General features: G+C 37.3%; 1 protein-coding gene across 4 annotated transcripts; it reads right to left on the minus strand.

The window, feature by feature from the left end:
• Nucleotides 1-537: 537 nt before the first annotated feature.
• On the minus strand, nucleotides 538-16,338 carry LOC131779935 (glycogen [starch] synthase, muscle-like). 4 transcript variants are annotated; one of them, XM_059096548.2, is made up of 21 exons: nucleotides 15,959-16,338; nucleotides 14,818-15,107; nucleotides 13,140-13,321; nucleotides 12,473-12,511; nucleotides 12,026-12,178; nucleotides 11,274-11,459; nucleotides 10,563-10,577; nucleotides 10,278-10,407; nucleotides 9,975-10,014; nucleotides 8,920-8,997; nucleotides 8,766-8,816; nucleotides 8,404-8,473; nucleotides 7,809-7,915; nucleotides 7,032-7,091; nucleotides 6,549-6,627; nucleotides 5,328-5,441; nucleotides 4,906-5,032; nucleotides 4,214-4,371; nucleotides 3,235-3,336; nucleotides 2,633-2,713; nucleotides 538-1,478 (listed from the first exon to the last, which is right to left on the minus strand). In XM_059096548.2, the coding sequence occupies exons 1-21, from the start codon at nucleotides 15,967-15,969 to the stop codon at nucleotides 1,359-1,361; spliced, it is 2,193 nt and encodes a 730-aa protein (XP_058952531.1). In that variant the 5' UTR covers nucleotides 15,970-16,338; the 3' UTR covers nucleotides 538-1,358. The 4 variants fall into 4 exon arrangements, with proteins under 4 accessions (XP_058952531.1, XP_058952533.1, XP_058952530.1 ...); XM_059096550.2 differs by lacking the exon at nucleotides 15,959-16,338 and adding an exon at nucleotides 15,243-15,294; XM_059096547.2 differs by lacking the exon at nucleotides 15,959-16,338 and having other exon boundaries at nucleotides 14,818-15,266.
• Between the last annotated feature and the right edge of the window lie 345 nt (nucleotides 16,339-16,683).

Here is a 16,683-nt window from a genome sequence, read left to right on the forward strand (position 1 = left end):
CTACCTTTTCTTTTTTTAAAGGTTTGGAAAGTTTCTTATCGATAATTCATTCCCCACACTAAACCATTTCGTATCAGCTGTGTCCAGAAAATTCTTGTCACAACATTAACACGTTTTCTTTCAGAAAGGTGACCATGAGATGTCAGGAAAACATCCAAAAGATAGCATTTTTGGAACTAACGCAAATTTTCCGAGCTTAACCTGCAGGAAATATATGCCAAACAGTGCAGAGAACTCACAAAAAGGGTTATAACCAATTCACTAAAGAAAACGAAGCAATTCGTACGTTGGAGAGTTAAATTGGGTAATGAAAAGTAAAACAAAAACAAACGAAAACAAAAACAAAAGAGACAAACACAACAACACAACAATTCGAAACAAAACAAAACGAACAAACACAACAACAAACACGACAGTTCAAAACGAAAAACGAAACAAAACAAAACTAAAAGGAGACATAAACAAACCCAGAAGGCTTTGCTAAAGAGAGTGAAAAGTTTAGATGAGAAAAAGTTTAGATGACAATAAACGGAGAAGTGTCACGAATTGTGAACGATATATTCTATTAAATTCGCTGATTGCATCCTATGCGTAATACAAGAATATCATCTCAATGAGTAATTATCATTTCTCTCAGTTTGTTGTTATTCAAAAGAAAAAAGGAAAGATGTTTATGTTTAGTAAAGGATTCAATTACATATTACAACTTGACGCTAAACAGCTTAAATAAATAAACTGCCTTCCCTATAAAAACTCAGATTAATATTAAAACTAATCATTTATCACCCTCACACGAAATACTCATCGCCATATACTTATGTATTAAAGCAATGTCAATTGAATTCTAGTCATAAATTCTGTTGTTGTTTCCACGAATTTTCACTTTGAAAGAAGACCCACCGTCACCACCCCTCTTCTTCTTAAATATGTTCCCTACTTGAATTGCAGGTCAACTGGCATCAATTCGGTTTTCAGTTCACTATAACTTAACTTAAAACACTCTATAAATGTCACATAATATTCTTCAAAGAACGCATTTCAAAGATTAGCGTTATTCATACAATGGAGTGAAATAATGAAAAATTGGCTCGGTACCCAGCTCAACCAATAATTTTGGTCACGCCGATGTTGAAGAGATAGTGTGACTCATCGTTGAGAGAATGCGTTACAAAAAATCGACTGAAGTCACGATGACTAGCATTAGACCGAGTCACTAATATTACTAAAGCGTAGTAGAGACCTTGTTTTAAATTTTGTCTGGATTTTAAGTTATTGCAGGAATACTTGTGCACGCCATTTTAGTATGTGAAGGAGAGGTTGCTTATTCATACTGAAAACCATTCCCGTAGGGAAACAGTTTAATCACTGAAGAGTCGATGCTTTGTGTCTTCTTCATCTTCGCCAGTGTCCGAGCCACATTCGGAAGCGACTGGAGATGGTGGTTCCGAGCTTGGGCGTGGATAAGTGAAATTCGATTGCTGAAAAATAGCATCAAATGTTTAATGTCCAAAAATTAATTGACAGTCATGTGATCAATCACAAATCAACTTGAATGGTACAAAAATGCTTTGCTTCGCCAACAAAAAATAAAGGTTCAAACGGTCAAAAACTAAACGGTTATCAAGCCCAGCTTTGTTACCTACCGATTACGGGTTCAAAAGTGTCCTATATCGGTAAATAGTGCAGAAAAAGTTACACAAAATGTTAATTTAGTGTTTTGTCAGGATACAGGAACATTTGAGGAATGCTTCCGTCAGCTCTACACAAATCATCTTTGTACACCTCCCGTGCGAGGCGAAGTCATGACATGCCATTGTTAACCGATCGTGTAGCTTTAGAAGTTTTCAATTCAATGCTGTAAGTAATTTGGGACAGTTATCCATATTTGTATTTTCTTTAATACTCACACCACCCTCCTAAGGTCGCTTAGTCCTTCACTTTGTTATAGATACTGTAAATTCCCATCAGCAGATTAGCTCCATGTGATATTTAATTTTGTTCTGACTAGCTGCTGTGATCACTGACTTTGATAACTGTTTTATAATATTTTGGTTTCAAAAGACAGTTAAGTACGGAATTCAGAAAGAACTACAGGTCGTAGAATGACGCTAGAAGAAGATGTTGCAGAGTTGTCTCACATGCAAAACAGAAAATCCGCCGCATCCCACATATTTATGAGTATTTGGCTCGAGTTCATGACGTACAAACCGAGCACAACAAGGTCCATGCGTCGTGAATGAGAACCAAATATTTTCCCGTCCGGCTCTCTCACTCAGTTAATAAGCATTTTTTTCATATGACCACGAAGTCTTGAAAATTTCGAAAATTTTATTTTAAGTTAAATGGGATACGGCGTATAGGGGACAACTACAAAAAAAGATTCTACAATATTACTTTTTGTCATTTAATTATTGGTTGAAAGTCAATTTGACAATCTATTCTTAAATCATCTTTCTCTTGCGGAACAGGATACTCATATATATGTAAAATGCGGCGAATTTTCTTTTTTACATGTGAGACATGTATTCTGCAACACTTCCTTCTAGCGTCACTCTACCTCAGTAAATAAGTATACAAGCTTGAAAAGAGGACAGCATTAATTACCCATTAACCAACATCACTGGGAGCTCACCGCTTCCTCGGTCATGTTCGGCTTCTCGTATTTGTCCGGTTGAAGATGATGCAAGGCAAGTAACCGTGCTCGGGTGTAATACTGAAACAAGAAACAGGAGTTTTAGATCAGTTTTCACTTCACAGTACACAGGTTTGCTGCTGCCGGAGCTTATTCCTAATTCTGTAACACTAAGCCACCAGAAGTATTATCACTCCTCCTGGAAAGGAGTCCTTCGCAGGACACCACAAGGAATAAAGTTCCCTAGCGGAGTGCTGGTATCTAGTTACACTTCTGGATGGAGAGATGGTCAGTCATAGCGAAGTGCACGGTCTGAAAAGACAAGCAAACTCAGACCTTTCGACCAATGGGTCATATGCAGCATTCCGCTGGCCAGTTGGTCGGCAACGCAAGGTTTTTTCTGCCTCATTGAAAGTGCTGCAACATGAGCGTTTCCTTGCCCTAGAGAAAGTTTGAAGCCTTGAACAAGGCGAGCCTCGCAGGTTCGCCTTAAACATAATCGTGGAGAAAAAACACTCGTGCTTTTCGCAGGTTAAGTTTTCACGAGCACTGATTGTAGCAATCAGTTTTTAGTTTTCTCCGGAAAGTGAAAGGGATCTCACCCGGTGAAGACTCCTCCAATCCAATAATTCACTAAGACGCTCGGTCCTGTTCCTCTGAATGATTCGCTGTCTTCTTGTCAGTTTGCAAAAGCTCATCATGTACTGAAACAGAGAGCGTACACCATAATATCAGTTTGAAAGTTTAGTCTGGATATGACTCGCACAGCAAAAAAGAACTTACTCCGAATTCTGTTGCATGAGGTGACTGCTGGTCTATTGAAGGCTACCCCCTACATATCGTCATTTTTCCTAACAATTTGCTTGTAAAAATTTGTTCATACTACATGTCGTAGAGAGACACGGTGAGAGGAGAGTTTCGTGACCTTGAACGCAACAGAATGATCCGGACCAGGGGATTGTTTAATTGAATTTGGGAAGTAATCCGGGCTTGCACTGGTTTCAGTTAGCATATCTTCACTTTTTGATTGTTTGCGAAAATTCAAGTTTTCTTGCGCCTCAGTTTTGTACTTCTTGATTTCGTTTTGTGACACTCGATTTTTAATAGCTTTACAATAATAACTTGCCATCCCCTTATAACATTCATGCATTTTGCATCACAGATTATGGTGTGTTAAGATTCACAAAACGCAGCGGAAACAAAGCAATAGACAACAGGCCATCTCTATGGATAAAGTGCTGAAAGATTACCCTGGTTGTATTTTTTTTTCTCTCACGACTGAATGCACTGTATGCGCTCTCATAACAAGCAAAAAAATTCCGTGCACACCATTGCATTAGTGGAAAATAGAGGGGGCTGCTCTGTCAAATGCAAGGTTTCATTTAATTATAGCAGAATTTTCAGTTGAGATTACGCGGTGGATTGGGGTTAGAAGGACTCAAAAGGAATTTTAGGGGTTGGCAGGGTTGTGGGCAGTTTTTACCTGAGGCAAGCTAGCAACACAGATGGTGCTCAATATGACTGGGTGTTCTGTAGTTAAGCCGAGTAACGCAAATCAGACTGTGTTACATGTCGTCTAACCTGCGTGAGTTCATCAATTGACTCTTCAGCTGACTTGAATCTCCTGTCCACAAGATAAATGCCGTAGGATGTAGGATCAGTCACGTGTTCTGCCATGAACCGACCAAATCCTGACAGATTAGTGGACACGGAGGGGATTCCCATCACGGTACACTCCGCTGTGCAAAGGAAAGTCAAAATATTGTGCCATCGTCAACCAAATGCGACATCCAATTAACAACTTAGAAATAATCGGCAAAACACAAGGAAAAGCAAAAACAAACAAAGATATCTAACGATGCGACGAGCCATTTACGTCTCTCATGAGATTTATAAAGGAACAATGTGAGAAATCGCTTGACTTCAAATGTATTTCGTGATTTGAAGGCACGAATGAAAATGTTTGAAAGATTTTTAGATGCACGAGTCCTACGTAGTTCAAATCCTAAAGACCTCAAAATTACTAACATAGTTTCTTTGAACTGAATAGTAACGATATTTTTGACAGGTAAATCAAGCCAAAGACTGTTTCCATATCACTTTTGTGTTCATCCTAAAATAAAGTGCTCGATTCAGAGCATCACACTTCAAGAATATGAAAAGTAGGAATTAAAACCCTGAGCCTAACCATTATCCAAAAGCAAATGTGTATGTAACATTTGATAATTCATAAATGGATCCTATAATGTTAGAATAGAAATAGGTTGTTGTACCTGGAGTGTAACCCCAAGGCTCATAATAAGAAGGAAACACCCCCAAATGGCAGCCACGCACAAACTCGCTGTAGTCAATGGGAAGAAGTGGACTAATGGTGGATAAGAATTCAGGATGGAAAATAACCTAAGATAACAGCAAAACAAAAAAGTCAGTTATTTATCACTGTCCTGAGTTCAAGACTGCAGGGAAGGGGAGGGGAGGGGAGGGGGAAGGGAAGGGGTGGGGGAAAGGGAGGGGAGTGGAAATGTAGGTGCGCGTTTCGGAAACATCTCGGCAGGATGTTGCGTAGAAGACATAAACAGTCTCATCCACGTGTTGCAATGTCAAACGTCAAGCAACGCGTTTTCTATGGAAAGAATGCAAGAATTAAGAAATGACTGCCAGGAGACTGTGAACAGAGAAATGAATAAAGACTTACCTTGACTCTGTCCTCAGGTTTATTGAAAAGATTTGTCCTTCGAAGGTGACACAGAATAGGGTCCACAGAATCTTCTAACATATTGTGAGTTACAATGGCGGGAAGGTTTGGACGCTGCAAATTATCAACCAAGCGTCAAATATTTTAATTGAACTAATTTAGCAATGATTATCCATGACTCGATCTATCGATTTCGTAGCTGAGCCACTAAAGTCGAGAAACGCGAATGAAGTATTGAGAGACAGAGATGGTTACGAATAATAAGATTAACACAGTTTATAAACACCAAGTTTAAAAAATGAATGATGCTGCCCGGCTTTATACCAAAGACGTATTTTGTGTTATCATAATTTTAAAATAAATAAACTGTGACGAGATTCCTTTTCGGGAAAGATGACCTCTCTCAAATCTACCTCGCTCCCAACATGAGGCTTCGTAGCTCAGTTGATAGTAGCGCCTAACTAGTATCTGCTGCGTCCGGGTGAGAGAGTACAACAGCGGTGGCTCTTCGTCAGAGCGAATAGGGAGTAGTGGGTTGTGTGTGTGTTTCTATGCAGAAAATGGAGCTACGCTATTGGTGGGAACATGGTAACTAAAAAAAAAAACCAAGAATAAATCAGTGAATGAAAAGTGTTCGTTGATACGGGTATCGGTAATAATCTAAAAATAATCTAATGATCAATAATGATAGCGTAGCTCCATCTTCCTTCATGAATCGCTCTGACGGAGGGCCAACGCTCGAAACGTCATCTTCGAAACTCTTAATGGTGGCCAATTTACGTTATCAACTAAGTTGATAATATCAAAATACCTTAGTATCTGGAGCCACGGGTTCGAATCCTGTCGAAACCTGAATTTTTTCAGGTTTCTTTTCTGCAGTAGCTTAAATTGCAGTTCACCCGCAAGGAGCACTTCTTTCCGTGTAAGTAGTCTTGTTGATTATTTACGACTGATAAATATTCAATTGCGACTTGGTCACTGGCGATTTCTCGCGCTTGGGGTTGTTGACGCACATTTCTGATAAGTTCCTTTTTACGTCAACCCTGATTGGTTGATGTGACTACTTGGTTTCAAGACATTACTGTGTCAATAAATGCGCCATTTTCTTGCTCGAAAACTAAATAGAGTGTTTTCTGCACACGATAGTACGTTTTAATTATTGTTTCAAATCTTGTATTGTTGTAGCAATTTTTTCGGCCAAGAAAAACCAGTCAATGTTACCTTGGCGCCAAGGATGCATCTCTTCAGCTTGATGATCTCATCTGCCTCTAAAAGCTTATTGCCATCCGGAAGCTTTCCCCTGTGTTCAAGATGAAAATAGTTATAACTAAACGGTTTACAACTAAAATATTTCAAATTCTTTAATCATAAGAGAATTGAGGTGAATAGTGGCGAAGTTAATTAATATTCAATTCGTTCCTGTGGTTCTCGAGTGGTCGATTTCGATATAGACAATTGACCTCTGAAGGAATATGGGCGGTTGATTTGCAAATTCTTCCTACCCCTAAACATATCTATCATGCGACAGGATGGAAAACAAACTTCTTCAGGGTTCATTGCGACTATGATAACCTCGCAATCTTGCGCAGGGATCAGATATGAATGCAAAAACGACCACGCAATTTTTTTCCTCCTACAATGAATGAAAGAAGCTATGAAACAAAATGACATGATCATCACCAACATAATGCTACAGGGACTTACCCAAGACAAGACTCGTAAATCCGTTTTCCAATTTTATCTTGGATTTCAGAGACTGTGTCACTAAGAAGAGGGAACAAATCATAGAAGTGAATGAAAACAGAGTGTTCATTGTTATCGTTATTGTTATTACTAGTACCATTATCACTACACTTGTCATCGGTCTTACTTTCACAAATAGCATCACTATGATCATTCTCGTATTCTCATTATCAGATTAATCACCACCACTTAAATTCGTGAACTTTGAGATATTTAGAATTTAAGATATTTAGTAATTTTACTACACTAACGCACGAAGAGTAATAAAATATTAAGTTACGATTTCACGGCAGATATACGCACTAGTGTAACGGCAATTTTCAATTGAGTGTCGAAAGTAATCTGCGATTGCATTGGTTTTTCTTTTCTTCGCTCTGTGACTGGTCCAGAAAACTCGCACGACTTTCTCAACCAATCAGATGCAAAACTGAAACCAATTAGGACTTGGACGCCCGCGTTTTCCCGCGCTTTAGGTAGTTTGGTTGTTTTTATTTTGAGTTCTCATTGGCTCTTTTAAAGATATGTTCCTTCCTCCCGATTGGCCGTTGTGATTACTATGTCGATTACTATGGGTTTGGCCGCGCCTGAGTAGTATTTCTATGGCAAGTGAGTGCGTTTATTGCAGTATTAATCATATCCATTTCTAGCCGTGAAAAAATATTCAACAACCGGAAAAATTTATAGGTTAACACTACATAGCTTACAATAAATCACCAAACCAAGGAACAGTGTTTTCACCTGAGCTGTTTAGTGACAGCTTGTCCTTTCAGTGAATCAACATTGAAGTTGCTAGTCCGCGCGGGAAAGATTAGAAATGCGACTACAGTAACATCACTGCCACTGGACTGAAAGAAAACAAGAAAAACCGCACACTCACAATAAAAAATCGGGGAATTTCATCCTTGAGAAAAAGTACCCAGAGATAGGGTCGAAGTAGTTGTTGACTCCACCTGCTACAGAAATCAAGTGATTTATTTATTACTGTAAGATCGCTATGAGTAATAATCTCACATCTATCTAGCTGACGCATTCCTTTTGATAAGAACAAGCTTCACAATTCTAGGAAGTTATCAAATCTACAAATACACCTGTTTTTGCTTTGAAGTTGGGTAATTGTCTCAAAAATATACAAATAAATCAGCATTCATCATTTTTTCATGTACATCATGAACAACCTACCTTTTTCTTCAATTTTTAATTTCATACTAATTTATCTCTAGTTAGAGGTACACTGTTGATACAATAATTTTTATCTCCTCTAAAAACATGAGAATATCATCATCAATATTGTTGTTCTTATCAATGTCATGCAACAGTATCGGGGCAAAAATACCTTTAACAGGTGATTAAGCCTGGCTAATGCTTCAATGTACAAGTCAGCTCCTTTGTTGAAGTACTCGTACCTTTTTGAATAGATACAGACAGCATATATCACAGGGTTTCTCTTGACCGTATGTAATATTCAAACTGGAACTCCCAAAATATAATTTCAACATGTAATTCTCATCTATACATTTCCTTGTCAGTCAGTTAGGAGAATTTAGTTTTGGATTTGGTTAAGGATAACACTCTGTGGCTGATGGTTTTGGTTCATTCCCATCACCTGCTTGTTGAATATTATATTACAACAGTGTGGAGAAATTTAATACTGATCACATCTGAGAGTTAGGAAGTGGTTGATGAATGATGGCCTACCTCCCAGCACTGAAGAAGAACAATGTCTTGTCCATATCAAAATCCAGATGTCTGAAAATGAATGTTATTTGAAAAAGTTGAGGTGTTAAGCTAAAAACCACACTAAAGCAGGTAATGAACAAAAAGGTTAAACTGAGATGTCAATGTTACATACCCATGAAAATGACCTCGCACAAAGTTACAAATCTTCTCTTTGGAAATGGCATGAAGATTTTGGAACTCATGTAGAGCTCTAAAAAAAGTTGAAACAAATAATAAAAAATGTTAAAAAATCTGGTTTCCTTTTTCAAGTAAATAAAATCTAGAAACAAGTTTAATAACCAAAAGATGGATTTTAATGCAGTATCTTTCACATAACTAGTAATTTTTTACTTGTACTGTTGTACACTGTCCATACTATGTGTTCTAAATAAAATTCCAGTGACAAAATCTGTCAAAACTATGGCTAATCAATATTAACCCTTTCATTCCTACCCAAGTTGACTGTGGGGAGGAAAAGTGTTGCTGTAACTTTTGAGTTTGATGCTAAAATATTTTAGTAATTAACATTCACACATGGTCACCATCTTTCACAGCAATTTTACATGTCATTTTCATTTTCCTTAGATTTAGAGAACGACATTTAAGGTTTTTCTTAAAGAGTTGAATTGTAGCTTCTGGTGATTTTGTGTTCCATTTAACAACATAGTTAACAATTGGTTCATTTGTCAGCGTGCATTCATCAAGATATGAAGCAGGCGGGAAGTTTGGAGAGCACAAAAGATGCATAAGAGTTGCTCAAGGCATAGCCAAGAGCAACTCTAGCTTCTTGAGTGCTCTTCAAACTTCCCAAGTGCTTCATATCTCAATGAATGTACAGCTGATGTATGAACCAATTGTTTTATAACATTTTCAACCAGATAGAAAATTTTTTTTTCTCGTGGGATTTGTTTGCTGACCTCATGAGTGTGCACAATAGGAATATGAAGCATGCTTGCGTAATTGAATTTGATTACATAAATTTACTAGCTATGTTATAATCATATTTAATCAGGTACTTTAAAAAGATCTAATATTCATTTTGAGGTCAATTACTTTTAATTAATACATAACTCCATAAATGTCTGCTTTCTTATGAAAAAGAGAGAAAACAAAGATTTTTAAATAAATACACCTTGGATGAATCACAAAATAGAGGTGCAGAATGAAGAACAAAAAGAAAATACTTACGTGTATTTGATAACATTTAGACCATTGGGTAGAACAATTTCTGAAAAAAGAAAAAAATTGTATCAAAATGTATCCTTATTGAACTATATTGAACTTTTATCACCAAAAAAATTTAAATGTTATCAAGCAAGAAAACACATCTCTGAAAATAACTAGATAAGGTTTATCTTTTCCATTACATCCATTCAATTTGATGCAGAAATTAAGCAACAAAATGCCACTTTCACTAACAGATAGTAAAAGCTTGAGGCTCTAGTCAAATTTCTCTAGTGACAGCCATAAAAATGTGGCCACATGACTTACCAGCTCTTCTTTTAAGTAAATGCTCTGCTTCATCTGCTGTGATGTGTGACACAGTAGTGAATACATGGGCATTGTTTGCAGCTGCTCGCTCAAGGCAGTAACGATGATAAATCTTGCGATCTCCAGCTTCCTGAAATCAGGATGAAGAGACAACCTATCAGGTCACTGCTGCAGAGCTTTAAATTTGAAATAAAAATCAAAAGGCTAGTACAAGGAAGGAAGGAAGGAAAGCAAAGAGACCCAAACATAGGTTTTACTCAATAATGAAATACATTCTCTACTAACCTTATCAACATCAAACTGATGAACACAATCAGCAAAAATGAAAAGGAAAAACATATTTAGGATAGTTTCAAGCAAGTCACATAAAGATTTCTTTGGTTTACAACACAGAGCAACCTTTGGCAATAGATTTGAAACTCTACAGCTAAAAAATGTGATGATATTAAGTGAAATGAGAAATTCAGCCGATAGATGACTTGTGCTCAACTGTGTAGAATAATTGTGAGCTTTTCAATGTATGTGGATCATGACAAGTTCTTCTCAGGTGATGATGTCAGCTGGTTATAATCACCTAAGAGGAACTTGTCGTGATCAATATGCCAATATGCAGTTAATTGTGAAAACTGACACTTCAATGCTGGTTTTCAACAGCTGTATTGATTACATTTGCACACTTCACAGCAAAAGCATTATATTTCAAGAGGTGAAAAGTAAGAACCTGAGTTCATCATCCAATGATGACTATAAGCAAGCACTTATGATGTTTTGAGGCATATTGGAAGTGACTTCATCAAGCTAAGCAATACACTTCTACCATTTCTGTTGCTGACAATCAGGCATGTTGATTATATTGTACCATACATTTATCTAAAAGCATTATCCAAGTTTTTACAATTTTTGATACCCTATGCTCACAGAACACTGAACATTCTATTACTAAAAGTAGTTACCAATAAGTTAACAAATCACAGAGTAAAAACTTGGTTGACTTACCCTATCTAAATTATTATAGAAGTCCACATTGGCTGCACAAAGGTAACGGCCCAACAGTGTTGCATGTGTTGTGAAAATTGTTGCCACAGCTACATTTGTCATGCGCAGGAGAACCAATCCCACCCCAGCCTGCCACTCATGGAAATGTGCAGCTATAGGCAGGTCAGGTTCACATCTAGTACGAAACTGAGAACAAAAACATTACTGCATCAATTTATTGACCATTCATAATTAAACTACAATAATACTACAATAATACTACCGTAATAATAATACTACAATAATACTACCGTAAAATTCAGCAATCAAACAGATTCCATGTGTCTGCACCCATATATTAATTTAATAGATCACAGATGATGTCAAAATATGGTAAGAACAGGACAATTGCACACAAGGTACAGATGAGTGTGTCACTGATGTTCTTAACACATTTTGACATTCCTGATCTTTTACTGTACAGACCCATGGCCACATGAAATCTATTTGTTTTATATAACCAAAAAGCAAAAATTTCTAAATAGTGATGTCATTTATACCTATTTCCTTTAATAGGTTACGTGTAAGAACCAATCAAAATCTGTTTCTAATTAAAAAAGCACACCAATTTTATCCCCCTTTCCCTTAATCAAACCCCTTTCCCTCAACAATTTTCCCCTTTGTGTTCTGTTTGTCTCCCATTCCTTGTTTGTCTAAAGAAGAATCTTTAAATTTATAAAGCCATAGGCACTTATGCTCCAACATTACTGCACCTCTCCAATAAACTGTGCAACTAGGAATCCCAACACAACAGCATCATTAGACTCTGTGTCAAGGTCAGGGATACCAATGTGAGTTTTCTTCCAAAAGTCATTCTTCATTTGACCCAGCTTGTGGTAAATTGAGCCAATGTTGAAAAGAACCACCTAAACATTAATATTGTAAACAGTATAACTATTGAATGCAAATTTTATGACTTCCATAACTTGTAATTGTATTGATAACTAAGAGAAATCTCTTCTTTTTTCTGGGAATTTGTGTTTTGAGAGAAAGAGAGAGAGAAGCATTCAATTTTTCATATTTATCAACATTTTCAATGAAACTTGAAGTCCATAATTATCACTGATAGCTGTTCAAAAAACCATGTACGTTATTTTAATCAAGTAAAAGATTTCATGATATGTTCACTTTGACAAACAAATAACTATTCATCTATTCACCTTGGGATATCCATCAATCAACCATCTTCCAAAATGAGTCTGCATGAAAAATGACAAAAACATGAACACTCCAATTTTATAATTGCTAAATGAAGTTATTTGGAGAGATATGGTACTGTCGCGACACAAGGTCTAGGTTGAAGACTTTGGTAGGTCATTGTGCTGTGTTCTTGGGCAAGACATTTCACTCTTACAAGCCTTGTTCCACCCATTAGTGTACAGGGTACTAGCAAACTGCTTGGGAAGCCTGATGAAATTCTGGGGGGAAGGAACCAGTGATACACTGGGAATTCCCATCTAGGGGATGTAGCAATACTCCTAGTGGTTTTGTGCCAAAGAAACTACAATGAACTCTCACAAATTTCTGCAAATGGCCAGCATATGATGCACCTGTTCAAATTTTTTTCAATTTTAAATTCATCTTTAGGCTTGTAAAGGACTTCCTAAGAGCATTCTAGCAAAGAGAGACAGGTAGAAATACATTGTTCTGTCCATCTGGACAAGGCTGATGAGGTCCCATGTCAAATGATGTGACCTGACTTTACAGTGCCGTGCAACAATTTAGAAAAGTAAACCCAGATTTGTTAAAATCCAACACAATTAATGACTCAGTTAATAACCATTCACTTAGTTTTTTCTTTTGGTATAAGTAATAAATGTCTCATACCTCTACACCACTGTCTCTCATGGCCTGAATAGCACCTTTAATGGCAGGGTCTTCAGGTTCCACCATTTCGACCTCAGTCTTGCACTGCAGATCATTATAAATTCCTATCAAGCAATACTTGTTTCCTAGTACATCAACTGCGGCAGGTGCCTTAGATCTGATCACAGTGTAGATCCCACCAACTAAATTCAAACACAAAAAGCCATATATAATTTTTTTGCATTGTACAAAATATATGCCGTCATAGTAGCATAAGGCCCTTTAAAAATTTGTTGTAGAGAAATTTCAACAACATTCTTACAAGATGAAACTCCTAAATGAAAGGGACAGGAATGAAATTCCAATATAGTTGGCTGCGAAGGCATTGCTCAGCTTGTAGTAAAGAAAATAAATAAAAAAACCATGATTTAGCTGGCTTTGTGATAGGTCTCTATCCAATAAAAAGGAAGCTAATAACCTTATTACAATTGCCATAAATCATTTTGCCTCCTACCAGCTGTCTGCTGTTTCCAGATGGTGTGTTTGAAATGAACAAGGATCAGATGGCAACCAGATTTGCCTCTTTGAGAAATTTCATCAAAAATCCAAACTTTTTTACAGCAACTACCCACCCAACCAAGATCAATTTCCCAGGACATCAAACAGGTGCCAAATTAGCTCAGAGCTACTTTGGTGTTATGAATATCTCACATGTAAAGAGAGATCAGTGTGGTAAGTATGTTCTATTTGTCACCCTTCTCAAAGGGATACCGACTATACTCATCCCTGATATCTACTGTTCTCCTTTTCAGGAGGTAGCCAGTAAAATTTAACAACTGTAGCATTTTTTATTACCACCAAAATTACTTAAAATTCTTGAGAATTTAACAGGTGCAAGGATTATTTGGAAAGAAAAAAGGGGGGACACTGAGTTTTATCAACTTTTTCCTCAAACCATAATTTCCCAAGCAGCAAACTTGCCTCACCTGCATCTACATTTGCATGTATGTTGTGCCAAGTTTATTGTCATGCACAATTTAAGAAAACAATGCAAAAAATGCTAACCATTAAGAAAATAATTAAAATTATGATAATAAGTTCCTTTCAGTAAATGATGAAGAAAGAGTCAGACGTAATTCATGAGATTAATTTATAGCATCAATTTTTCACGATGTTCAAAACAATAGCACCAGTTTCTTAACTACAAGGATACTCCCTAGTGTCATTCGATCATTAGAAATTAAACAGTCACGCACCTAAAAATAAACAAATTCTGACGTCGACAAACAAGAACATCAGCTGATCGAATTGGCTGCGCTTTCGAGCCTTTCGTGGCAATCGGGGAAAGAGACTGTCAATGGTAGCAAAGAAAAAAGGAGGGATTTACTACTTTAATTAAAACAATAATGAAACCAATCGAGGTCAAAGTAGGAATGTCTGTGCTAAGCTCGCTCCGTCTGTAAGCAGCCTCTGAAAACAGTCAGATTTCTGACGACTTGGAAATTACAACAATCACTAGCAAACATCACAGATAGTCAGTGCATGAAAGATGACAATGCTTTGCAAGGGGATGCAAAATATTAACGTTACTTATTAACTTTAGTTCTGGACCAAGTCAAACAGAGCAGGGGGTGGGAAGCAATTAGCATCCCTGCCGCCTTGAAAAAGTGAATATGTAACAAGCATACGTGAGACTTACCTTTGTTGGCAACCTCCCACGACACTTCAAAGGTAAAATAGTGAGGCTCCTGATTCGGAACACCATCCCAAGGGCGCACTACGATGTCTGACGCCGTACTTAACGTCCTCTCCATACTGCGCTCACAACCAACGCCGATATTACTCACAGGTATTCCCGCTGGCTCTAAGGATTGTATACCTGATCTAATTGTTTCCATGTCACCATCGGTCTGATCCCTTCGACTCCTCATCAGAGCTCTTTGTTTTTGCAACTTCGAGAAAAAGGAAACCAACGGGATGCTTTCCGTGCTTTCAAAGAACGAAGTAAACAAACGGAAAATCAGACGGAAGCAAGATGATGGGTCGCACATTCCATGTATTCACAGAGCATCCACGAAAAGTCTGTTTTTTTCTTAAATACGAAAAAATAGAACGCGATATTACCTTCGCTTTCAAAGATCTATTGGAAACTGTAAAAACCTTCCCTTTTCTGTATTTTATGTTTACGCTCACATGATGTAATAACAACTGAAACGGTTCATCGATTGAATGTTGGCATGTGCGACCCTCGTGTTTAGAATGGACTTACAGACTTAAAATGTCACCCAAACGCATGTACATCAAAGTCAATTTCCGGAAGTTCCCTGAAATTTGTTATTTCTCCATCACATCAGTGGGAACCTGTTTCAACCCCTTCAATATCCTTTAAATTATTTTATGGAAAAAAGTTGCTCAAATTAAAAAAAAAGAAAAAAAACCGAAGCAACTTACTCTTAGCGCTTAGCTAAGTGGTATTTCGTCGTCTTAAAGGATAGAGCACCTATTCCAAACACGAGATTTTTTTTATCAAACGCTTTCATTTCTGACTTTAGATGGTGCTCTACATTTTTTTGGCATTATGAATTCTCCTGAGAAGGTTGATAACTTTGTGCAGCTGTCACAGGCATCTGAGGTTCAACCAGAAAGATAACCCACAGAGGTACCATAGATATTGTTTATCCTCCAACCAGACACTGTTACTTTCTCACCCATTCTTCGAACTACGAGCAACTCATTTTGTGTGCATCAACTCCCAAAAGCGATTTTTTTAATGTTGCAAACGTTACTTTTACGCTGTTTTAAGGCTTTGTTGTGGTATAATATGAGAAAGAAATACTTACAACACGTCCATATGGGCATCAGGCGTGTGATGCGTGCAAGGATAGCCAAGATTTTTGTTTGTTCGTTTGGAGGGTTTGTTCAAAGTTTGCGGGGAGGTTTGATATTCAGCTAAGGACAAATCGAACTGCAATCTCTTCTCGAATTTCAAATCTGTTCCCTTGAATTGATCTTTTTATAACTGACAAGCCTCCGGGCATTCTAGGAGTTTTTTTTGTGAACTTCAATCTGCTGTAATTCAAGTCAAGTCAGATTTGCTTGTAAAGTTGATCTTTGAAACCAAGCTGCAATCAGCCCGAAATTCTTCAAACGCTTGTTTTGGGGTTTTCTCACGTTAATTAATCTCTTAGGGAGCCTATCATCCTATTTATGCTCTGCTCGATGTTTCCGAAAAATGCTCGTACTTTTCCGTATGTTCAAAAATATTAAATCCTTTCCTCAGTGATTACGGTTCATCTTATTTAGTTTATTCCATGACAAAAGGCACGTGCTAAGTCGCGTGATAAGATATGGGTACGTGCCGATTTCCGAGCTCGTGGATCAGACATTGATCACGCTACTTCTAGCACAGGTGGCCCAAGCTCCAGCTGTGATATAATCATCTTGCAAAATAAGAGTCATGGCGAAATTAAGTGTTTGTATGGGAATATTTACGACCGCTCTTAGGAATAAAAAGTACGATGAAATTCTTGATAAAAAAAAACCTCACCTTACTTCCACAGTGCAT

This window comes from Pocillopora verrucosa, chromosome 8, assembly GCF_036669915.1.
Source record: "Pocillopora verrucosa isolate sample1 chromosome 8, ASM3666991v2, whole genome shotgun sequence".
NCBI lineage: Eukaryota > Metazoa > Cnidaria > Anthozoa > Scleractinia > Pocilloporidae > Pocillopora > Pocillopora verrucosa.